Source organism: Nicotiana sylvestris, chromosome 6 (assembly GCF_000393655.2).
Source record: "Nicotiana sylvestris chromosome 6, ASM39365v2, whole genome shotgun sequence".
Classification (NCBI taxonomy): domain Eukaryota; kingdom Viridiplantae; phylum Streptophyta; class Magnoliopsida; order Solanales; family Solanaceae; genus Nicotiana; species Nicotiana sylvestris.
The window spans coordinates 29,314,418-29,339,418 of NC_091062.1; the positions used below are offsets into that span (position 1 = coordinate 29,314,418).

Here is a 25,001-nt window from a genome sequence, read left to right on the forward strand (position 1 = left end):
CCGGTCGTTTTGAGCTCTAGCGTGTCGTTTAGTAGTTGAGGACATGAGTAGCTTCACTTCAGGTATTATGACTTGTTCGCATGGTTGGAATTGAATTCTAGGGAATTCGGAGTTGATTTGGAAAGAGGATTCTCATTTCGGAAGCTTTAAGTTGAAAGAATTAACTATGATTGGATTTTTGAGTAAACGACCTTGGAATTGAGATTCGAAGGTTCCTGCAGGTTCGTATGATGATTTTGGACTTGGGCGTATGTTCGGACCGGGTTTTGGAAGACCCGGGAACGTTTCGGCACCTATTGTGGAAGTTAGCATTTTGGAAGAATTTCATAAGTTTGGGTTGAAGTGCATTTCAGTGTTATCAATGTCTGTTTGGGATTCCGAGTTTGGGAATAGCTCCGTATGGTAATTCTGGTGTTGGGAGCGCGATCAGAAGTTAATTCAGAGGTCCGTGGGTCATTTTGGAGTCATTTGGCTAAAGATAGAAATTTGAAGGTTTTTGAGAAGTTTGATCGGGATTGGACTTTTTGATATCGGAGTCGGAATCCGATTCCGAAAGTTGGAGTAGGTACGTAACGTCAAGTATGACTTGTGTGAAAAATTCGAGGTCAATCGGATGTGATTTGATAGGTCTCGACATTGAATGTTGAAGTTTGAAATTCTAAAGTTCATTAATCTTGTATTGGAGGTCGATTCATGATTTTAGCATTGTTGGATATGATTTGAGGCCTCAAGCAAGTCCGTAATGTGTTTTGGGACTGGTTGGTATGATTGGTCGGGGTCCCGGGGGCCTCGGGTGGATTCCGGATGGTTAACAGATCAATTTTGGAAGTTGGAAGAGGAAGTGAAGCAGTTGTCTTCTGGTGTAACCACACTTGCGAGTCTTGGGCCGCAGGTGCGGAGCCGCAGAAGCATTCAGGAGAGCCGCATATGCGATTTTGGGCTGGAAGTGTAAGGATCGCAGGTGAGGTCATCGCACTGCAGAAGCGGGACCGCACCTGTAGGTGTTGAGGCGCAGAAGCGGAAAGGGCAGCATGGAGAGAAGCCGCAGGAGCGGTAGAGGGGCCGCACCTGCGGAACAGCAGAAACGGTCGTGTGACCGCAGGTGCGGACATTCTGGAGGCAGTAAGTTCTTTAAAAATCGCGGGGTTGGTCATTTTTCCCCCATTTTCATTTGGTGTGGACGATTTTGGAGAGCTTCAAGTGGGTTTTTTCATCATCAACGACAAGGTAAGCTAACCCCACCTATCTTCAGTTAAATACATTAATTATATGCGGATTTGAGCATGAAAATTTTGTAGAAACTTGGGGTTTGAGGGGAAACCTAGAAAATTCATATTCTTGAATTTTGACCACGATTTTGGGTATGAATTTAAGAGAAAATCATATATTTGAGTTCGTGAATTCATGGGTAAACATTATCTTCGAAAAATTTCGAAATCCGGGCATGTGGGACCGAGGGAAATTTTGTCAACCTTTCGATCGGGGTTAGGAATTGTCATAAATTAGATTGTAATGAGTAATGGAACTTATATTAATGGATTTGCATAATTATTGGCTAGTTTTGGAGCATTTAGCATCGATTTGAGTCTTCGGAAGGGCATGGAATGCCGGTTATGGATCTTCGGAGCAAGGCGAGTCTCCTTTCTAACCTTGTAAGAGGTAATTGTCCCCATAGGTGAATAATTTATTATGTGCTCTTATTTGTGGGGGCTACGCACGCACGAGGTGACGAGAGTCTGTGCGTAGCTACTAATATGTATAAGTCCGAGTAGTATAGGACCCAAAAGCATGTTATACTTGGAATATCTGTAAACTTATTGACAGTTGAATTGCTTAAATCCTGCCGAATTGGTAAATAAATTTCTAAAAGGATTAAACTTCATTTTCTTAAATCATTAAAAGAGAATAGGCTTTTATTTGGATAAATGTTCCTCGATAAATTCCTAATTGGCTGTTTGAGCATGTATTTCTTTGTGTACCTGCGTCGCATGTATGATTCGCGAGCAGGGTGATTGTTTATTTAAATTTGACCGCGTTGCACGTATGATTCGCGAGCGGGGTAATAGATGCATCTATGGTTCACGCCGTTCGACCCTCGGCAGTATACATTTTACATTTATGTTGGATCGGGCCGTACGACCTCGGCAAGATTTGTGCATGCTTGTATTGCTTGCCTTAAGATTATTGATATTGATATTTTCTCTTCCCGACTTGAGTTAATTTTTAACTAATGGATTATGAATTCGGAGACTTTTAATAAAAAGGAACTTTTACTTGTTTCGTGACTTATTTGAATTTACTATGGTTCTTTATAAATCCGTGATTCATCGCATTAATAATATTACTATTAGACCATTAGCAAGTGTTGAAGTCGACCTCTCGTCTCTACTTCTTCGAGATTAGACGGGATATTTGCTGGGTACACGTTGTTTTTGTACTCATAATACACTTTCTGTGCATTTTTATTGCACAGGTTTATGTGGGGCTAGTGGCTTAGTGGCATAGCGGCATGGTTGGTACAGAGACTTAGGTGAATTGCATTTATTGAGACGACCCGCAGCCAGCAGAGTCTTCTTCAGAGTATTGTACTGTATTTTTCATTTCTGTCCACTTTGTATTCCGGACAGTTACTGTATTTTATTCCGTTCCCTAGTAAATGCTCATGCACTTCTGACACCGGGTTCTGGGATGATTGTGGGGTATCTTGTATTAACTTCTTAACATTCATATTTAATTTGAAATGATTATTTCTTACTGGTAAAATTGAAGGAAAATCATAGTTTTCAAAATTATTAAAACGAGAATTTAATTAAGTATCTTTGTTGGCTTGCCTGACAGCGGTGTCCGGCGCCATCACGACCCTTAGCGGATTTTGGGTCGTGACAGATTGTGTCAAAATAACATGGAGTGTTTTAAAGAATGAATAGAAAGAAACAGAAAATATACAAATTGAAATGAAGGGAGTCAGAGAAACAACAAAAAATAGTACTAACTTGATAGGCTGAATTTCATATTTAATCTAAAAGAAGAATTCCCATTTAGGGCTCAAGATTTGCAGAAGCAGAAAGCGATGATATGTTTTCGTTTGTGCTGAAAGTTTTTCGTTCTTTCAGTTTCGTGCTCAGCAAAATTCTTGCTATATAAAGTGAAACAAATGGAGGAATTAAGAAGGCGAAAATTGATGGATACTTATATATATATATATATATATATATATATATATATATATATACCTTGGAAGACTAAAAATCTTTTAAAACGGAGACATGAAAAATCATAGTAATGCATCTGTTGAAGACAAGATCCACTCAAGAAAAAATTATCATTTATATTTCTTAATACATTTTGAATCATAGATGTTTGACCAAATGATATTGAAACCTTTTTGATTAAATCAATTAATGAAGATGAATAGGTAAATTTTAGTCACACATAGTAAATTTCAGGTCCATAAACAAATCAGAAAATGATGTATACGATAAAATGGGTGCGATCAATCTCATTGATATTTTTCATTTCTTTTCCCACCGATTGATGGAGATAATCCATTTGCATAATGTATGGAAGATTGTTCTCTCTTCCTTTTTCTAAGAAGGTTACAGAGGAGAGGAAAAAGAGAAAACCCCCTCTTTTCTAGGAAGGTCCCCTCCATATATATTGTCATGGAATCTGTTATGTGCATGGGTTAATGAACCTTCATACCACGTCCGTTTTTGTCGTTATCTAAGTAGTGTTCTTCAACTTAGCAGGTACTGTGAGTACGTAGTTTGGAGCAAATCATGAAGTCTTTCGTTATCCCGTCGCTTGGGCGGGACCCCAGTTGGGTCGACCACAGTGGTCAGATTTTGACCAATACAGTTAGTCCATCCATCTGCTAGGGTCGTCTCTTGTCGGACCTGGTAGACGGATTATGATTTTTACACATCTAAGAAAAATCTGACTATCTACCCTTTGGGTATGATTTTTAGATTCAAGTGATGTAACGACGCTCTTCTGATGCCCTTGGACCGTCGCGGCCATTTCGGAACCGAATCATCGTTTAACTTAAAACGTCATTCATGGTTACCACCATTATGACACATGTTCCCAGGGGATTGAACCATTTCGTGCCCTATCAGCTTCGATTGGCGGCTCTTGGATTTCGCTCTTGGAGAATTTATGTCGCTTATAAATAGAAGGAAGGTACCATTCGATTGACATACTTCTTTGCCTTTACTTGAAAGAAAATTGTTAGTCTTCTTTTCTCCTGATACTTCGGATTTTGATTTTCTCCGGTTAGCCGGGAACTTTCGTCTTAGTCTCTTCTTCTTTCTTCCATCCCTTTGTTTAGTCAAATTGATACAAATGGCTGGTAATTCTTCTCGTGCTGATCATGTTGCTACAACTCTGGTGCCGGAAAGCGATGTTCTTACCACTGGAAGGGCATAAGTGGTGGAAGATGAGGGGGTTCCGACGGTGGCTAAGATCTTGTCTTGCCCTAGGAAACCATGGAATGATTTCGACAGCCCCGCCGGGGAGAATCCGGAACCTACTTCTTCTGTTATGAATATGGAGGGGATCGCAGAATTGATGGCCAGGTGGGGAATCCCTCGCCACGTCGAAATGTTGCCGGCGGTGGGGGATTCATCGTCCATTTTGACCGCCAAAGGTAGTGCGCGTTCTACGCCTACCCCTTTATTGTTGGGTACACACTCCCTCTCCATCTCTTGGTGGTAGATTTTTGCCGCTTTTACGAGGTGTGCCCTACTCAACTTTCGTCATACCTAGATAAAGGGTTCCTTATGCTGCTCAAGTTTGCGGAGCTTTCTGGTCGGGAGATCACTTTGAGGCACATGCTCAATATCTTCGCTCCACAACTCATTAATGGCATAATGATTCATATGCGCCACCGAGGGACAAAGAGTCTGGTGGTGAAAATGGATGACAGAGCCGACCGTCGTTTCTACGAGAATTACTTCTATGTGCGGACCGAGCACCTTGTGGCAGACCCTATAGGGTGCCCCGAGAAATGGAATTTTGCACGTAAGTTTCTATACTTTCGGTCGGTATGATGTTTGACCGCTTTCCTTTGGGCAGTACTTAAAACTATTTTTTTTTGTTTTTACAGCTGCGAAACTACCCCTGCACCTGTTGACAGTATCCGCAAGTGGGTGAACGGCATCCTTCCTCATACGACAAGGGTCTGCATGTGGTCGTCCTTCTATGATAAATACAGACGCAAGCCCTTTTCTGGTGATTAATAGTGTGTTTGCTTTTCGCTATTCTTCCCCTCCCCCTTTTTTGACTTTGTTGTTTATGTGATGTTCGTCGATGTCAAGGAGAGTGCGGAGAGCAAAGGCTCCTTCACTAGCATTTCGTCAGCCCACATCGTCCGCTCGCCCTGCTTCAGGGTCTACTACTCGACCTTTATCGAGGGATGCTTCAGTTGAATCTACGGTCGTGGCCGTGTGCACGAAGACTACTACTGGAACTGAGATTCCGACCCCTATCACCCACCCAAATGAGGTAATCTTCCTTTGCTAAAGATGGGGAGGGGCCATTAAAGAGGCGGCGAATAGAGTCTGAAATGGCTCCTTCAGCCATGGTACGTCCAGAGGATGGCCTCCCCTGACGGGATCTGAGGCGGGAGTTGATGCCATGCCACCTGTAGAGACTGAGCCAGCCATTGCATCTGCCCCATCGACAGAGATCCCAGCCGCTATGATTGACCAACAACCTGCCGCGACGTATAGTCAGACTCTTGAGGCCGTGGTTACTGCTTTGGATGGGCCTTCATCTTTAGTGCCTGGTCCTGCTTCCTTCTCGGCAGCAGAAAGGGGAAAGGGTGTCGTGGTCGACGACTACGAATCTGAGTCTGATCTTGATCGTGATGATGTCAGGATGTTTGAAGAGGGTCTTACCCGTTTGGTGGTTCATGCGGGAGGCCCGTTCTGTATTCTTGAGATCGTATCGGATATTAACCTTCTGGGAGATACGAAGGACCTGGTGCCGCAATTTGACCTCTTGTGTTCCGCCGCCGAGAGCGAGGCTCTTCAGAACATTCCTGGTATTGATTTGATGCATGAAGTGGCCGCTATGGGTTTGAGGGTACGTTTCACTTTTCTTTCATGTTTCTTTTATTTTTCTTGACGATTTGGCCTTAGCCCGTCTTTTCGTTTTTCAGACGTACATGGTGGAGATTGAGAGCACTCGTAGGGCTGATACTCGGGCCAAGATTTTCCTAACGATGTTGGAGAAATATCAGCATTATCGCAATAAATGCTATGAGATGCATGAGCGGCTGAAAGCGAACCCTGGTGATCGATCCCTCGGCGAGGAATTGGAGAAGAGGGATCAGGAGCTGATGTAGGCTATTCGCAGAAATAGCGTACTCGAGGAGCAACTTTGTGCAAAGGACAAAGAGCTTGAGTTGGGCAAAGGGGCTGTTGCAGAGTGCGAATATCTTCAAGGGAAGCTGAGGTCGATGCAATCTGAGATGGATTAGAATATTATCAGGATCAAGGAGATGAGCGCTGAGTGGATGGGAAAGTTGACCGAGTTGAAGAGAAAGGTTTTCGGGTTGGAAAACATCGAGAGTGACTGGTCATCGGCTTTGGCAAGGGCGGTGGCTCTAGAGAACACTATCCGCGTCTTCCAATCCAAGCAGGAATCAGAGAGGGCGACGAGCACGCTAAGGGAAGCGAGGCTCGAGGAGCGTATTGGTGAGATTGACTAGGAGGCGTCGACCTTAAGGGAACGGGTTGCTGTTCTTGAGGCCGAAAAGGCGCAACTATTGGCTCAAGTTGAATCTTCCTCCACCGCTGTTCCCCGCCATTTGCACGAGCTTTGAATTCATGATAAAGCCCAACGGGATATATATATATATATATAAGAGTTTGTGGGAGGTGAGCAATGTTTCCGAGGCCGCATATGAAGGAGCACGGGTGAAGGTACGAGAGGCTTGTGTTAACTGTGGATATGACCCTACGTCGCTAGAGGCCAATGAGGGTGGTGATGATGATGGAGGACTTCCTGGAGATGGTGGTGACGAGGGTGGCGGTGATGATGCCGAGTGAAAGAATTGTTGTCTTTGTTTGTTTTTTTATTGGTTGTTTATTATTTTTTCTTGGATTTTGTTGGTTTTAGCCGTATGTAATCTGCCGCTATTTGCACAGTGGCTTCGTATAAAGAGGAATTTTTCATTATTGTACTCCTCCTATATTTCTTTCTCTATTTTGCTTTTCATAACTCTGGTGCAAAGAAGTAGATCTCTATGTGGCAAGTTCCCGATTCTTAGGGAATTTAATGCCATAAGAATTGACTGGGATTTTGATGATGGCTTTAGATGTCGGGGCGGTATTTTCGAACTTGTGTCGGAGTACTGTCCTATCACAGTTCGGATGGAGTCGAACTTTTTTTCTAATAGCGACCTTAGCCGCAGGGATGTTACTTTTGAGCTTATATTGAAGTATTATCCCCATCGCGAGTCCCAATTTTGCTTTCCCCTTTTTTATTAAAAATGTTCTTTGGCCTCAAGGATGTTTCGAGATTTCATCGAAATACTAATCCGTAATTGTTCGATCGAGGTCGAACTGTTCTCTTTGGCAAAGGCTCCTGGCCTTAAGGATGCTATTTTCGACTTTTGTCTAAATACTAACCTGTCGTTGTTCGATCGAGGTCTAACTCTTTTCTTTTGTGAAGGCCCTTGGCCTTAATGGTGTTATTTCGAATTTTTGTCGAAATATTAATCCCTCGTCGATCGATCGAGGTCGAACTCTTCTCTTTGGCGAAGGCCTTTGACCTTAAGGGTGTAATTTTAAATTTCCGTCGAAATATTAACCCGTTGTTGTTGGATCGAGGTCGAACTCTTTTCTTTGGCGAAGTCCCTTGGCCTTAAGGGTGTTATTTCGAATTTTTGTCAAAATATTAACCTGTCATTGTTTGATCGAGGTTGAACTCTTTTCTTTGGCGAAGACCCTTAGTCTTAAGGGTGTTATTTCGAATTTTTGTCGAAATACTAACCCGTCGTTGTTCGATCGAGGTCGAACTCTTCTCTTTGGTAAAGGCCCTTGGTCTTAAGGGTGTTATTTCGAACTTTCATAGAAATATTAACCCGTCGTTGTTCGATCGAGGTCAAACTCTTTTCTTTGGCGAAGGCCCTTGGCCTTAAGGGTGTTATTTCGATTTTCGTCGAAATATTAACCCGTTGTTGTTCGATCGAGGTCGAACTCTCCTCTTTGGCGAAGGCCCTTGGCCTTAAGGGTGTTATTTCGAATTTTCATTGAAATATTAACCCGCTGTTGTTCGATCGAGGTCGAACTCTCCTCTTTGGCGAAGGCCCTTGGCCTTAAGGGTGTTATTTCGAATTTTCGTCAAAATATTAACCCGTCGTCATTCGATCGAGGTCAAAATCTCCTCTTTGGTGAAGGCCCTTGGCCTTAAGGGTGTTATTTTGAAATTTCATCGACATATTAACCCGTCGTTGTTCGATCGAGGTCGAACTCTCCTCTTTGGCGAAGGCCCTTGGCTTAAGGGTGTTATTTTGAACTTTCATCAAAATATTAACCCGTCGTTGTTTGATCGAGGTCGAACTCTTTTCTTTGGCAAAGGCCCTTGGCCTTAAGGGTATTATTTCGAACTTTCATCGAAATATTAACCCGTCGTTAGTCCCAATATTTTTGGAGAGTTGGGTGTCTTCTGGGGGAGTCCAAGTTTTTCTCAACCTCTGTGCTTTCGGGGTGAGTCCTAGTTCATTTGATCTTATTTGCATCGAAGGGGGTGGTGTCGGGGAGCATAAAACATTGTTGTTTTGCTCACACTCGTATCATGCGCACATTGGAGTTTCCCTGTCTAATCTTTTCGCTTTCCGATCTTGAGATGTCATTGGTGGGTGGGACACTTTGACCTCGAGGATGTCCCCCTCGTCAACCTGGTCCCTAAGTCCCTGGGGAGTACTTTTTCGGAACAATTCCTATGTGAGGGAGAGAGGGTGCAGTTTAAGGGGCATCATTTTCTGGAAGTTAGGTTGTCAAGCAGACGATATTTCGGTTGTTTTGTAGTAATTTCCCAATTTTCAGTTGAAATGTTTCTTTGCTCGCTCGCCCGCGCAGCGCTTGTGCTCCTGTTTGAGCGAACAACAGAAGGTGGGCCAACATAATATTCTCCTTATTCCGATCCGAGGAGTTGGTGAATGAGGGTGGATCTATAGCATTGCTCATTTTGCTTGGCATTTCAATGGCTGATGGGGCGGTGGCTTCTGAATTCGGCAGCCGTATTCAGCTCTCTTTCCCCTCCTTTTTCGTGCCTTGGCCTTGTGCAGTTTTGGGCTTGCTTTGACTGGTTACTGGGCTGCCCGACATGCGGGGGAGGATGTTGGTTGCAGCTTCTGCTTGTATATAGCATCATGATCTAGGTTGGCGTGTGAGGTTTACTTACCGCTCTTTTTGGTGGGTGATCATGTTTATGGTTTTTGATCTGGAAGAGACTAGGAAATTTCACTAAGAAATCCTCACAGACGGCGCCAAATTGTTTGACCAAAGATATTGAAACCTTTTTGATTAAATCAATTAATGAAGATGAAGAGGTAAATCTTAGTCACGCATAGTAAATTCCAGATCCATAAAAAAAACAGAAAATGATGTATAAGATAAAATGGGGACAATCAATCTCATTGATATTTTTCATTTCTTTTCCCACTGATTGATGGAGATAATCTGTTTGCATAATGTATGGAAGATTTTTCTCTCTTCATTTTGCTAAGAAGGTTACAACGGAGAGGAAAAAGAGAAAAAAACCCTCTTTTCTAGGAAGGTCCCCTCTATATATATAGTCATGGAATCTGTTATGTTCATGGGTTAATGCACTTTCATACCGCGTCCATTTTCATCGTTATCTGAGTAGTGTTCTTCAACTTAGCAGGTATTGTGAGTACGTAGTTTGGAACAAATCATGACGTCTTTCATTGTCCCGCCGCTTGGGTGGGACCCCAGTTGAGTCGACCACAGTGATCAAATTTTGAACAATACAATAGAGAGATCTAGTTAGGCTCCTGAACCATCCAACCGTAGTAGTAGTTATTTGAGGGACCAAATATTCTCCACAAGATTTAGCAAAATACCAATCCAACTCATACGTCGTACTCGTTCACAAATTCCATGTATATCAACTTTTCTCCAATCTTTCTTTGCAATGTCATATAAGAACATTTGCAAAATCGTACTACCCGCGTCCGGAATCAATACAATCTCTCCCTTAGAGTTGGAGTTAAATAAAGGAAACTATTTTGTGTTTATTATCTCTCATGGTGGCAGCGCAATTATATGTTTCACCCATGTCTCAGTTTTACCAGTACCATTCACAACATACAAACTAATGTGGCCATCGCCTCTAATATTTCTGTGATCTACAAGTGCAACTTGACCCTTTGTTTCTACTATCTTTGAATTTTTTGCCAACATCCCATCAGGTAACAAGATCATTCTAATAAACTTTTCTTCTTCCACACTGAATGCAGCTATACTATAAGGATTTGAAAGGCTATTTACACAATAAATGACTCCGCCGATATAAACAAAATTGTATTGAGGGAGAACATTGGCGCAGTCAGGAATCTCTCTCCATGTTTTGTCCACCCCGATAGTGTAAATGCAGTATCTCACTTCCCATGAAGTTCGACCCCCTCGTATCCACTGTGCCTTGATTACTTTATATTTTTTGGTGGTGGGATCAAGTCCCAGGGAGCAACGGCCGATTAAAGGTTGTTGACAAGGAAGAAAGATATGTTCTTGTGTAAAAGGATTAAGAACAGCAACATCCCCATAAAAGTTCCATAGACAAACTAAGCCATTGGTCGATGCAAGAGAGTGAAGCTTACTGAAACGTGACTGATTCAAGTACTGAATGGCACCTTCGCTAGTCGTCAAAGATGAGCAACTTACATGAAATTGAGCAGCGGAAAACTTTTGATATGCTTCAATGAATAAGGGTTATGATATAAGGGAGCAAAAGGATTTCGAAACGCACCTAAACCGCATTAAAGACTTGGCAGGAACCTCTTTTAGAATTTCAAAGATAATCTCGTGAGGAATACATAAATTACGAATGGCAACAATCTTCTTTTTCTCCATGTATACTTGGTTTTGGAAGGCGATCAGGTTTTGTATATTTGTTTTTGCTGGCGGCCAACAAGCTATGTAAGTAGGGTTCAATATCTATTGGAAAAAGATTGTGAGAACGGAAAATACGAAAATTGTTTTTGTATTATATAGGGTGCAGAATATATCACAAATATAACCTACCAAGAATACAAGTACACTTCGACGAAAACTACTCTCATCCATATAACATGCGTGTTTTACCAATGGTCTATTTGGCTTGCAGTATCGTGTTAATTCAGTCATAAAGACAAGGCTAAAATTCTTGAAATATCTCATTAAAGTTTTACAAAACTTTTAATAGTTAAAACTCTTAGTTGAACCTTCTAAAGAATGTCATGAGTTGAGAAACATCAACTTTGAAAATAGCGTCGACCTCTCTCTCTAGCGCACGATAGCGTTGCTAGCTAACTTGCGCCCTCGCCTGCATGGGCAGGGGACGGCCAAGAAACAAAATTCAATTGTCTGAGCGGAAGGTAGTGAAAGCTGTTTGACCCAAAAGTTATTGAAACCTTTTTGATTAAATCAATTAAAGAAGACGAAAAGGTAAATCTTAGCCAAGTATAATAAACTCTAGATTGAAAGATGCAAGGGATAAACAAGATGAATAATGTTTCTTAATATCATGAAACCGAACGATTAAGCATAAATATGACAACTTTGAATGTAGAAAGATATTGTAATGGATGCTCGTAGCCCAAAGTCAGTAGGATATATCGATCCCCTTTTTACAAAGTCTTCCCCTTCTATTTATAAGGAGCAACCCCCTCTTGAACCTTAAAAGATATGACATAGAGAATATTCGAAAGTATATTCCTGCTGCCTCATGTTGCGCCTACACTACTACAAATGTCGTGCGTCTTCTAACCGCTGTCAGTCATCGCCATCTTCAACGACCATAGGATGCTGTGTCGTAAGTGTCTCATCCCTTGTCATATTCGTCAGTGGCCGTGGTCGTCCAAATTTGGACCTATACAGTTAGTCCCTCCGCTTGTCGAGGTTGCGGCTTGATGCGTCCTCGATAAGAAGACATCGCCCACACCTGCGGAGAAATTTGGTTTATGAATTGTAATGGTTTGGCCAACAACAGAAGGTTAGCGTGCTCAACGATATCCTGGGTGGTGTGTCTTGTGGGGAAATGATGTCACTTCCATGTGTGTCATCATTATGTGTGTTTCCGAGATAGAGGCTGATGGTTTGTCACTTCGATTTCGATGCCCTTTGCAGCCTTCCGCTTCGATTTTGGCGCCACCCAATCTTATAAATAGGTGGAGGGTTTGTCCGTACACGTGCAAAATACTCCTGGTGTTGACAAAATACACGGAGTTGGCAGGGTGCGAAGTTACCGTTGACCACCTCCTACACTTGTTTTCTCCTAGCTTTCACAGGGGTACTATGGTGCATATGAGGCACTGTGGGACAAAAGGGATAGTGGTCGGAACTGACGACCGGGCGAGTCACAAATTTTGGTATAAGTACTTCTTCGTCAGAACTAAACACATCATGTTTGATCCCGCTAGATTCTCGTCGCGGTGGAATGAGAATCGTAGGTGTCGTAACTCGTTTACTCTCTTTTTTCTTCGTCCGACTTAGTGTTAATTTACGGATATCTTTTGAAGCTATGGGGTGTCCACCCCATCCCATTGTAGGTATAAGGGATTGGGTAGCTCGTTTGCTGCTTCATGCAGTGGAAACTCGAGACTGGCCCTTTTTTGTAAAACGCTTTGGGCCGAAAGTTTCATCTAGTAAGTGTCTTCCTCTGTATCACTCTTTGGCTGTTTACCATTGTCTACTGATACAACTCTTTGTGATGACAAGTCATGGAGCTTCAAGGGGAGGGCCCCAGTCCTTGCGTGATAGGTTACAAGTACCTTGGGCACAAGTACTTTACTTTATGTTTTGATGATCTAACAAACTTACCATCCAGAACCAGATAAGGAACATGTTACGCATTTACAAGACCCTGAGATCACAAAGTTCCAGGTTGTGATCTAGCCCTTGGGAAAGCAAGGTGAATGCTATTACTGAATAAAAGGACTTGCAGAAGCTGACCATAGAAGAGCTGGTTGGAAATCTGAAGACCTACTAGATGAAGAGGAAGATAGATAGTGAAAGAAGAGAACCAAAGAAAGAAAAGAACTTGGTACTCAAAGCTGATAGCAATAACTCAAGTGAGGAAGAGTGGAAGGAACAGCTGAGGGAACAGGTCCCTACTAGTTCCTGAGGAGACTGTATGAAGTAAACTCTCCAGTAGGAAAGTTGCTACCTGCACACGCTATTGTACATGAACAGTGCATTAGTCAACTTTCTGTGGAAGGCTTCTTACCTACCTTGCTTACATCATTATAAGTGATGTCACACAAGTATAAATACAATCAATGAAGGTAAAATAACTTACTTCATGAGAGAACTAGATAAAAAACCTGAAGCATGTCTGGTATAATCATTCAAGTTAATCGACTCAAGATAATCTGGGTAGTGTGCTTTAGATTCATAGGAACCTGATTAGGGACCTGATATCTTGGTGTTCCCCTGACAGAAGTCTAAGTCAACTATACAGCTGGAAAGCAAGTGCAGAAAGTGACTGCCTGCAACTGTACACGCAACAGTTCAGTAGACAGTGCAACAGTCACTTCCCTTTGGGAAAAGACACGTACTAACCAAGATTTGACATCACCATTGTGTTTTCTTTTACATTATAAACCTGGTGCAAGGAACAAAACATCCTCTCCAAGACTTGCAAAATTAGAAACCAAAATCGTCTCTCAAGTGCAAGAACAACCTCTCTCTCAAGAACAAAGCTGCTTCAACCTCAACGATCGGATCCAAGATTGAATATATCTTAAGTCCTTAGGTTTGTTGAGTCTTTGTTATTTGTTCTTCAATTGTAACTCCTATTTTGCTTTCTTACAAGCTATTTTAGGAAAACGAAAATCACAAACCCTCCAAGTTTGTGTCTTGGCTAGAGTTAGTCGAGTTGTAAAGCCTTTGTAATAGAGTTATTACAAAGTGGCTACAAGTTAGAGTAATTAAAGTCTTTGTCATTAGAGAGTGAGAAATTGGCTTGTGGTGAGAGTATCACAAGTTAGTCAAAGTCTTTGTAACTAGAGAGTCACAAAGTGGCTTGTGGTGAGAGTGTCATAAGTTAGTTGAGTTAAATCCTTTGTAATAGAGGTATTACAAAGTGGCTTGTAATAGGTGTTTACAAGTTAGTGAAGTTGAAAGCCTACAAGTGTAGGTCATGGTTTTTGTCCCCTTGAGTTGGGATTTTTCCACGTAAAAACCCTCTGTGTTCTTTACTTACTGCCGAGCTACTGTGGGAACAATTAGAGAAACTGATTCTCTGCACTGATTGGTTGCACAGTCTGTTGCTTATAATAGGAACTGCTAGAGAATCTGGTTCTCTATACAGTGAGAACTTATCCTGTGTCTCATCTACATACTGGTTACGCAGTTAGCACTGTACCAAACTGATATAGGACCAGATCGCTATACAGTTTGGTTCATCAGTATCTTTAGTGGAAATTCATAGAGAACCCGGTTCTCTATACAGTCTGGTGGACGCATAGTTTTAACAATTGGTATTAGAGTAGGTTCTTTTTAAAAGGTTAACACCTAGAAAGGATCTACATGGTTGCTCCACCAAACTTCGAGGAAAGTTAATCAACCAATAAACCACAAAGATTTCAGAAGATGGGTGGCAAAAATAGTGGGATCCTAAAGAAAGGAAGTTCTAGCAGGAATTCCAAAGGAAATGATTGCTGTCATAAGTGTGGAAAGCTTGGACACTTCATCAAAGACTGCCTATTTCTGAAACAAGAGCATCACAAACACAACTTTAACAAAGTAGAAAAAAGGAACCTGGTTCCTGACAAACGACTCAGCCAAAAAAGTACAGCTGACAATGTTGTGAAGCAAGCTCTTGCTGCATGGGGAGAATCCTCCAGTGAATTAGAAGAGGAAGCAGATATAGGAAGCAACTTCATGATGGCAATGCAAAATGAAGATGATTCATTGTTTGCATTGATGGCTCAGTCCGATGAGGATGACAATGATGAGGTAAATTTCAGGGATGTTCAGAGAAATCTGAAGTCCTACTCTTCGAAGAAATTGATGTCATTGGCAAATGTTCTAATTGATACATATTATAATTTTGTTAATGATAATGATGCCCTAATCATAGAGTTAGGAAATACTGAACAATCTAGAGATGATTTGATGGTAGTGGTTGTTGACTTGAAGAAAACCATAGAGAACCTTAGCAAAGAGAAGAATACTCTAGTAGAGAAAATTGCAGCCACAGAGCAAGAAAGGGATGATATGGTAGTTTCCTTTAAAGATTTAAGGGAACAAATGGAAGAAGTAACTAGACAACACAACTTGTTGAGAAAACAAACAAAAAAATGGATGGACAACACTGAGGGAGATGAAGTGGTTAGAAAGGCTCAACTTGAGCTTGAGAGTGAGCTTAAGAAAATTAAAACAAGGCTTGTTGTTGAGCTTGAAAAGAATAGACAACTTCAAGAGGATTTAAAAAGGGTTAAAAATGATCTTGATAAGTCACTAAAATAGACGTGGTCCTCTGATATGATAACGTCTATATACAGGAGTAATGGTGGAAACAGGCAAGGAATCGGGTTCCCAAAGGCTAAAACCTCCTATAATCCCCATAGGAAGTTGTAACTACGGCTGATAATAGGTTGTGCACTCACTGTGGTCAAACTAGTCATTACAAGGACTCTTGTAAAGTTAAAAATCAGTCTTTGCAGAAAAACAAAGTTTTTGTTAAAAAAAGTGTACTGATGAGGAACCTGGTTCCCTGAAAAGAAAATATGTGCTGCCTGCATGGACAAAAAGAAGTTTGATCCGCCAGTTCTATCATTATAAGGACCTAAGCTGGCTTGGGTTCCTAAGTCCAATCATTGACTTAAGTGTGCAGGGAACAATGAAAGGGAGCAGTCAACAGTGGCACATGGATAGCGACTGCTCGAAGCTCATAACTGAAGAACAAATGATTTCCTTTCACTGAAAGCCCTGCAAGGAAGGAGTGTATCCTTTGAAAATGGCAAGAAGGGATACATTCTAGGAGTTGGAAGGATCGGTAACAATATGAGTCCATTGAACAGTAGAGTACCTGATCCTCTACGAGATTCTACTGGGTATTTCCCAAATTTGTGACAAGGGGATCTTGGCTATCTGAGTGCTGTTAACGAAAATGCTGAGCTATGACACAGAAGGTTGGGTCATGCAAATTTTACGCTGCTGAATAAATAAGTCAAGAAAGACCTGGTTCATGGTCTTCTCAAATAAAGCTTCAAGGATCACAGGGTGTGTGATGCATGTGTAAAATGAATGCAAGTCAAATCCTCTTTCAAACCCGAAAAGAAAGTTAGTGTCTCAAGGCCACTTGATATACTCCATATGGATCTATGTGGACCTATGAGGATGCCAAGTACAGGAGAAAAGAGGTACATATTCTCGTCAGTATGGACGATTATTCTAGATTTACATGGACCTTGTTCCTCAAAACTGAAGATGAGACGCCAACCGACATAGAGGAACCTGGTCCCTCAATCACAATATCTGAAGCAGAAAACAAAGTTGTGGATGCTGTACATAGAACTCCAACTGTTGAGAAACTCAAACCAGATCAAAGACGTGAAACTCACTTGCCTTCTCAGCCTTGCTCTCTCAAATAAAGCCTATGAATATCAAGGAAGCATTGGAAGATGCTGACTGGATTACAGCTATGCAAGAAGAGCTCTGTCAACTTGAGAGGAACAATATGTGGAACCTGGTTCCACGACCTGCTGACAGAACTATTATGGAAGCCAGGCTCTTTGTGCTTAGTATGAAAGAAATCAGGAAGGAACCTAGTTATTGTACAGATCTATGTTGATGGAATCATCTTTGAATCAACAATTGACTCCCAATGTGAAGAATGTGCATAACTCATGGGAAGTGAGTTAGAAATGAGTACGATGGGGGAACTAAATTTCTTCTTAGATGTACAAGTGAAGCAAGAAGCTGCTGAAGAGATTTGACATGGAGACATCAAAATCATTGACACTCCTATCACAACAACTACTTGTCTAGACATGATGAACTTGGTTCCCCTATAAATCAGACCATGTATAGAGGTATCATAGGGTCACTTCTATAGTAGACCAGATTTTTTAGTGTGGGTATATGTGCCGGGTATCAATCCAATCCAAAGGAATCTCATCTGAAAGCTGCCAAGAGAATGCTAAGATATCTCAAGGGATGCAGGACCTGGTTCTCTACTATCACTCGGTTGATAACTCTGACTTGATTGGTTATGCTGACGCTGATTATGCAGGCTATCTGGTGAACAGGAAAAGCACATCTGGAACGGCTCATTTCCTCGGATCATGTTTTATCTCATGGGGCATAAGGAAACAAAACTCAGTAGCTCTTTCAATAGCTGAAACATAATATGTTGCACTTTCCTTTCTCAGGGTCAATGTTGAAAAGGTTCTGATTTGTATGAAGTTCTAGAAGACAAAGGATCAGGTAGCAGACATCTTCACCAAGGCGCTGAGCAGGGAACTTTTGAAAGAAATCATCTGGAGTTGGGGTTGATCAAGCTCAACTGAGGACCTGGTCCCTCGATGATTGACTATGTTAAGAAGGAAAGGTACAATGCTAAAAAGTATTTTTCGGTGACATCTAACTGAAATCTATATTTTTACAGGTATACACATATGGCAGTTTCAGGACAAAACAAGTAAGAGTGACATTGCACTTCTAGGAGTCTTTGCTTAAAATTTTCAAAAATCGTCAAGGAACCTGGTTCCTGCGACTCAGGTTGGTAGTCTCTCCAATACGTATATGCCTTTTTAAGCTGCTGAAGTGTCATGTCATTAATTTTGACTTTCTCTTGCCTCTCCTCCTACCTTTTGAAATCCAAAATGTTAAACCTTTTCTCAACTGACCCATTACCCCAAAAAGGCACTTCTCTATCTTACACCCAAACAAAACCTATTCTTTTCTTAAAAACCAAAATCAACCTTGTCTCAAAATAATCCTTCTTTCCAAATATGCCAGAAGTGAACCCAACTCTCTCACTTTCCAAAAACCTAAACTCCATTAGAAACAAAACCCAAGAAGTCTTTGGTAGATTTCGATGGAAGTGTAACTGAAAGGGAACATGGTAGATCTAATATTCTAGAGTGTGAGGCTGAAGTTGCGGTTGGATTCGTAGAATTGTTGAAGAATGGAGAAATTGGTGAATGTAAGGGATGAATGAGGGACCTGATCCCTCAAGTCCTTCTCATGAAGTTAATTTTAATGATGGTCTTTTTCTCCTTGAGTTCTGTGTATAAACGAACTTTCGATCAGTAAAAATGATTGATGAAAAGTAGGCTGATTGATGGTGAAGTGGCGTGAGCTGTTGATGTGATTGTGGAAGAGAGAATGAAATGAAATCTTTTCCTGTGAGAAAGAATTCAAAAGGGGGGGGGGTGGCTGAGAAAGATGCAACAAATCATAAGGGTAAATAGATTGAGAAAAAGAAAACGGAGACATGGCTGCTCGGGGATAGAAAGGGTAGTGTAAGTAAGGAACCTGGTTCCTTACAGAACCAAAAGGTTGAGCCATTAGGTTTGGAAGGAGAAGACTTTGAAGTCTCAAAGAGTGCTGTCAGGTAGAGTGATGAGTTCTAAAACTAGAATCACCTCATTGTTCCTCCAAGTCCCAATGTTTCTGAAGAAGAAGTAACAAATTTCTATGTTTTATGTGATACTATAATGCTATATGTGCATGTGAATTCATTTGTTATTGATGAGACAAAGCTTGGGGAGAGTCTTGGTGATCTGATTAATGGTTCAACCTACTCAGTAGGTTGGGAACCTGGTCCTCGAAGACCCCTGCCAGAATAGAATGCTAAGTTGAAGGGTGAGAATGAAAGATTGAGGAAGCAGGTGGAGGAACTAAGGGAGAAGATGATCATTGATCAATGGAGAGTAAATGAACAAATGGACAAGCTCATCAAAGCCTTAGCCCCTTACTTTTCCTCCTGTCCAGTGATCCATGTCTTTTACTCCTTCCAAATTCCCTTGAATTCTTATCCTCTTTTGATCCCTATATTTGATGACATTGGTACTTCAATTGTTTAAATTGTCATATTATGTATTGTTGAAGCTACTGTGCTTTTATTATCATTACTTCACTATGGGTAATCACTATATGTTGTGCACTGACATTCACTTGTTGTTCTTGTTATTATTTATGATGTGTTGCCCAAGTGGCCTGAGTTAATGTTGCTGAACTTCTTTTTGGTAGTACTTCTTCTATTATTCTTTTCGATGATGTCAAAAGGGGGAAGTTATATAGGTGTCAACATGGGAGGAACATAATCAAATGTTGTGCATGAAAGATGGATCTGCTTCACAGGGGGAACATTACTGATAATGCAAGGAAACATATGAAGAATCTGGTTCTCTGGTTCTCAAGAGATAGCTCTGCTTCGCATGGGAAATGGTGCTGATAATGCAGGGAAACATATGAGGAATCTGGTTCTCTAGTTCTCAAGAGACAGCTCTGCTTCACAGGGGGAATGGTGCTGATACTATGTTGATTATAGGTCTGATCTGCAGGAAACGTGTGAGGAATCTGATTCTCAAGAAGAAAATGAATTTTGGGTTTATCATCATCAAAAAGGGGGAAATTGATCCAGCCCCTAGGAAAGCAAGGTGAATGCTATTACTCAATCAAAGGACTTGCAGGAGCTGACCATAAAAGAGCTGGTTGGAAATCCGAAGACCTACTAGATGAAGAGGAAGATAGACAGTGAAAGAAGAGAACCAAAGAAAGAAAAGAACTTGGTACTCAAAGCTGATAGCAATGACTCAAGGGAGGAAGAGTGGAAGGAAAAATTGAAGAAACATGTTGGTGACATCCAAATCACTACTAAAAAGTAAATGGACACGGTCGCATGCAATATAATTTACCCAACTATGTGTCGGGGTCGAATCCCACAGAGAACAACATGTAGACGATTAGGAATGTAAGAGAATTATCACTTGTTATACAGTGCCAAACACTTAGACTTGATTTGAGAAAATATCTATACCTAAATGCGGAAATGTAAACTGACCTAGAAAGCAAGTAAAATGATCAATGGCTACAAGTATGGTTTCACCGGTAATTACACTCAAGTAACGATCCGATGTATTTCACGATTTTACAAATATGAGCGAGTTTATGTTAATTAGCCACGGATAATAATTCTTAATTAGCTTCTTCCGAAGACTAACAAGACTTCCTAATTGAATTATTCCTAACCCAATTAAGAGGATAACCACACCCGGATATGGCTACAAGTAGTTCAATACTATCCCTAGGTAGAATCTATAAAATGAGGATTAAAACCTCAAGTTCTTGTTAATTAATCTTTCCCGACCCCAAATTATCTTTTCCAAAATTAATTCGGAGTTAATAGGAGAGTCCTAGGGTTAGCTAATCCATTTGGAAACATTAAAGAACAAGAATAATTAAAGAAACAATAACTCACTTCGTAAATAATTGAAATCATTCAATACATAAGCACAACAAGGTATTTAATCCATACTTTAAATATATTTCCATAAACAAGATTCAAGTGTTGGAAATAAATACTACACACTTAAATATTCAATACAAAGCAAGGAAATGAAGAAATAAACATAAATGGGTAAGAAATCCTTAACCACAAGATTGAATCTTCAAAACCCAAGTGTGTATGCAAAACCCTAGCTCCCACCTTGTTCTCTCTAGTCTTTAGAACTGAAAATATGCCAAAAGATATTTTACAAATGAGCTAGTTTGGGTCTTAAAGGGTTTGGGGCCAAAAAATGTGAAGTTAGAAAATTGCCCAGGTTTGATGCTCAATTTTCGCATTTGTGAACATAAGTTCGCAATTGCGAACTATGCCTATACTTCTTACTTTTGCATTTGCGAAGAGGCCTTCGCATTTGCGAAGGTTGACTGTCCTGGTTGACTTCACATTTGCGAAGTCTTCTTCGCATTTGCGAAGACTGCCTGATTTGTCTTCCTTAGCATTTGCGAAGGTCCACTAGCAATTCCCTTCACTGCTTTGTTCACATTTCCCATAAATATGTCACAATTGCGACAATTGAGACACCTTCCCAAATTTTCTTCTTTTTAGCTTCTTTTTGACTCGTTTCACTTGGTTTCTTCAACGACACTTCTAAATCACATAGAACCTGTAATATAGAAGTAAATGACATTAAACACATGATTTTATCACTCAAACATAGCAAAAATATAGGTTTGAAGACAAGATAAGTTGGTATTTACCAACTTATCAAACCCCCAAACTTAAACTACTGCTTGTCCTCAAGCAATGAAAGCGACAAAATCTCTTCCCAAGTATTTAACTTAACATTTCATCCTTATCATGCCAAGCCAAAAAGGTCTACTATAAGCACAAACGCATGACTTCGATTGGTACCAACAATTAAACAAATGCATATGAATTACCGAACGCTTTTCATGAACTTCATTACATTTCAAATGCTCAAGCGCTATGCAAATCAAAGTAGCAAATCAAGTCATGATACTAAAGCTTCAAAATTTGCCTCTCTATCACAATTATTTTTCTTTGGTCATTTCTTCCAATTGAAAATGAGATTAAATTCACAACTCAAATTTCATGTGCCCTCACATTTAAGAGAGGCTCCCACACTCATAAATCTTAATTCAAAACAAAAATGGGATATCAAATGAAAAGAATTAACTCTCTCTCAAAAAGATGTTCAAATGCATACAAGTAGTACCATATGCTTGCACTTCATGTATTTCTCCACTAATGTAGACAATTTGGTTCAAAATCAATTAGGAATTAAAGGGTTGTAGTTTAGGCTTTTGGTTAAGGTAGGGCATAATTTTGGTTAGAATGACTGAAAACCTCCCCAAGCACTACAAAATTTACAATCAAAGTTCACTTCCTTCAAAAACATTCTCCATCCTTTCTTCACTTTTCATTCCACACCTAGTCTTCCCTTTATTCACAACTTCTTATTATTTTATTTTTGATACTTTTTTCTTCCTTCATTTTCAAAATCAAGGAAGGTTTCACTTTTTATCATTCATTTTTTTCTACCTTCCACCTTTTAAACAACTTTCATATCACAACTTTTCCAACCTTCACCCCCAAACTTAGGCTTTTAGCCTATGTTAACACTTGCAAAGTACTTAGGGAGGTAGGGTGCCAAAAGCTAGATCACTAAAGAACGAATGATTAAATCTTGTAACATAGTTGCCAAAGAACAAGGTTAAAGGCTCAAAATGGGTTGACTAGGGAAAATATTAAAGGGTAGGAAATTTAAGGCACAATGGCGGTCCAAGGAAGGCCTAATATCATTTTTCAAACGAATTTAGTCTATGATATTGCCTTGAATCACATTCCGGGCAAGTTCTAGACTACAAGTAATGCAAAAAAACTCACAATAAATCTCACCACACATGGCACATGAACACTCAAGTGGAATACAAATCCAAAATCCAATTGAAACCAATGACTCAAAGAGGGTACATATAGAATAGGAAGCTATTTAGTGAATCAAAGAGCCAAGATTTGGGTCTAAAAGTCATGACATCTTTACTTCAATTATTTTTCTTTTTCAACAACCAACAATTCATATGCCGAGGTTTATATCATGTTGGTACCAAGAAAGCCACAACTTGGTCAATGGGCACAAACCCCAACTCAAACCATTTATTTTTCCTAAATTAACATAAGCTATATATAAACTACAAGACTAATTCCCTTAAGAAAGTTACCTAGCTATCCACCATCGGGAAAAGTCAACAAAAGTTTACTAACATTTACCCGGTTCAAGAAGAAAATTGGCATCCTTGAAGAAAGAACCGTGGTATAAAGAAAACCAAGGATATTGCCACTAACATAAAACATACTATATAATTTTTTTTAAGAATCTAATAACCAAAATTAAGAAGCTAATAAATATCAAGTAACTAAAATAAATATATATAAAAACAAGAAATTAAGTAGATACTAAACATAATAATATCACATATCACATGAAAATACACTAACAACAAAATGAAAACAAGCAAAGTACCAATCTACACAGTTATCCACATTTATACAAGAACAACAGTTATACAAGAAGCCACCCCCAACTAAAGATGTTGCAATGTCCCCAATGCAACTAAACATGATAAAGTAAAATGATGGAAAGTGCTCCCTGAATACTGCATCAAGTGCTCTCCTCGCTGTCTGACTCAGAATCATCCTCCTCTCCTTCTTCCTCGGATATAGAGGCTTTCCCGGCTCTATCCAATTGTCCCCCGGAGCTTCTTCCACCCCAGCAAGTTGGCACAACTTAGTGATAAGCAATGGAAATATCAATGATGGACTAATTTGGATTTGATACTCCCTCATTTAATTGATGAAGATTTCACCAACATTTAGCTTAATATCATCAAGGATGCAGGCTATCATTTGAGCTCTTGTAACCAGTACATTCCATATGTTTGACACAGGGGAGACACGACTGCATATGATGTCCAGCCATATCTTTGCTTCGACAGTGAATTCTTTGGATATGATCCCTCTTTTCTCAGCTGCCCATGGAACATCTGCACCCGGGCATAATTTAGATACCAGCCACTCCCCTGAGGCACAGTCTTTTTCATGGAATGGGGTCATGTCTTGGTCTGGCAGGTGATACACTTGATTTACAGCCTCAACCCCAAAGTGCCCTATTTTGCCGCGAATTCTCATCTTGGGCTTCCTTAGCCTGATAATTGGTAGGTTGGCATAAAATTTCCTCACCCATTGCTCATTTGCTCGGTAAGGTTGAGGGGTAAAATAGTTCCATCCCATGGCCATCAGCCTTTGATAGAACTCGGGAAGATGTTCTTGGACGTTGTCTAGCAGTATACCACTCTTCGGGAGTGGAGTACCTTCTTCAAGATCAGGTCAGTAAAGTACCGTTCTTGGCATTCCAACGACAAGAACCAGTGGTGGTCATAGTTTGGCTTAGCTTCCAAGGGGTTGTCATTTGCGGATCCTTCAGGGTTAGAGCTCATTTTCAATTATAGTACCTTTCAACAAATAATAAGAGTGAAAACATGGTATAGCTATGAAGAATAGTGCAAAATGAATCAAATATGCCAAAGGAATGATCAGACAGTCGAAACTCAGCCTTAGAAAAAATTTGAGGATTTTGAGATTTTGAACTGTCTGCTCTTTGATGTCGCAAATCCCAAAGAATCTTCACAAATGCGAAGTTATCAGAGGTGCCTAGTTATGGGAATTGCGAAGAAATCTTTGCAATTGCGAAGGACTCAGAGGTGCTCAGTTATGGGAATTGCGATGAATTCTTCGCAATTGCGAAGGTCTCAGATTCAGGCAATTTTCACAATTGCGATGGAATCTTTGCAAATGCGAAGAGGCCATTGCAATTGCGAGCCATCGTCCCCAGCCAAGATTTTCCACAAACAACAGTACCAAGCCCTAAAATTTTGGAATCCAAGCCATTTTTAATGAGCCCAATCATCTTTTAAACATGAATCATGCACTAGGCTTCATAGACAACCATGAATCAACAAAAATATCGATGTTTCGGCCAAGAATCTCATTCGGGCCTTTCATCGATCACATAAAAGCACAAAATATTCGCTTCTATTTGACAAGCCTTGGGTACTCAGACTTCCCCAAATTTTTAGCAAAGAACAAAAAGACACGCTCTCGACCAACCTCACCCAGAAATCAACTTATGATTTGAACCATTTTTAAACAATTTCGGGCAAAGGAAATGATAACTATTTGAAAACCTAAGGTTTAAGAGAAAATAAGAAGAAAAAAAAGACGACGAA

At 40.4% G+C, this 25,001-nt stretch overlaps 1 protein-coding gene across 1 annotated transcript; it reads right to left on the bottom strand.

Moving 5' to 3' along the window:
• Nucleotides 1–10,277: 10,277 nt before the first annotated feature.
• LOC138870417 (putative F-box protein At1g32420) lies at nucleotides 10,278–11,105 on the bottom strand. The gene is made up of 2 exons (XM_070148221.1): nucleotides 11,002–11,105; nucleotides 10,278–10,890 (listed from the first exon to the last, which is right to left on the bottom strand). The coding sequence occupies exons 1-2, from the start codon at nucleotides 11,103–11,105 to the stop codon at nucleotides 10,278–10,280; spliced, it is 717 nt and encodes a 238-aa protein (XP_070004322.1).
• Between the last annotated feature and the right edge of the window lie 13,896 nt (nucleotides 11,106–25,001).

What these genes read in the sequence shown, in the direction of transcription:
- LOC138870417 (XM_070148221.1), bottom strand. Translation starts at nt 11,105, where the DNA reads ATGGAGAAAAAGAAGATTGTTGCCATTCGTAATTTATGTATTCCTCAC. An exon ending in AAGTCTTTAATGCGGTTTAG is followed by an intron (nt 10,891 to 11,001) that starts GTGCGTTTCGAA and finishes TTTGACGACTAG; the next exon opens with CGAAGGTGCCATTCAGTACT.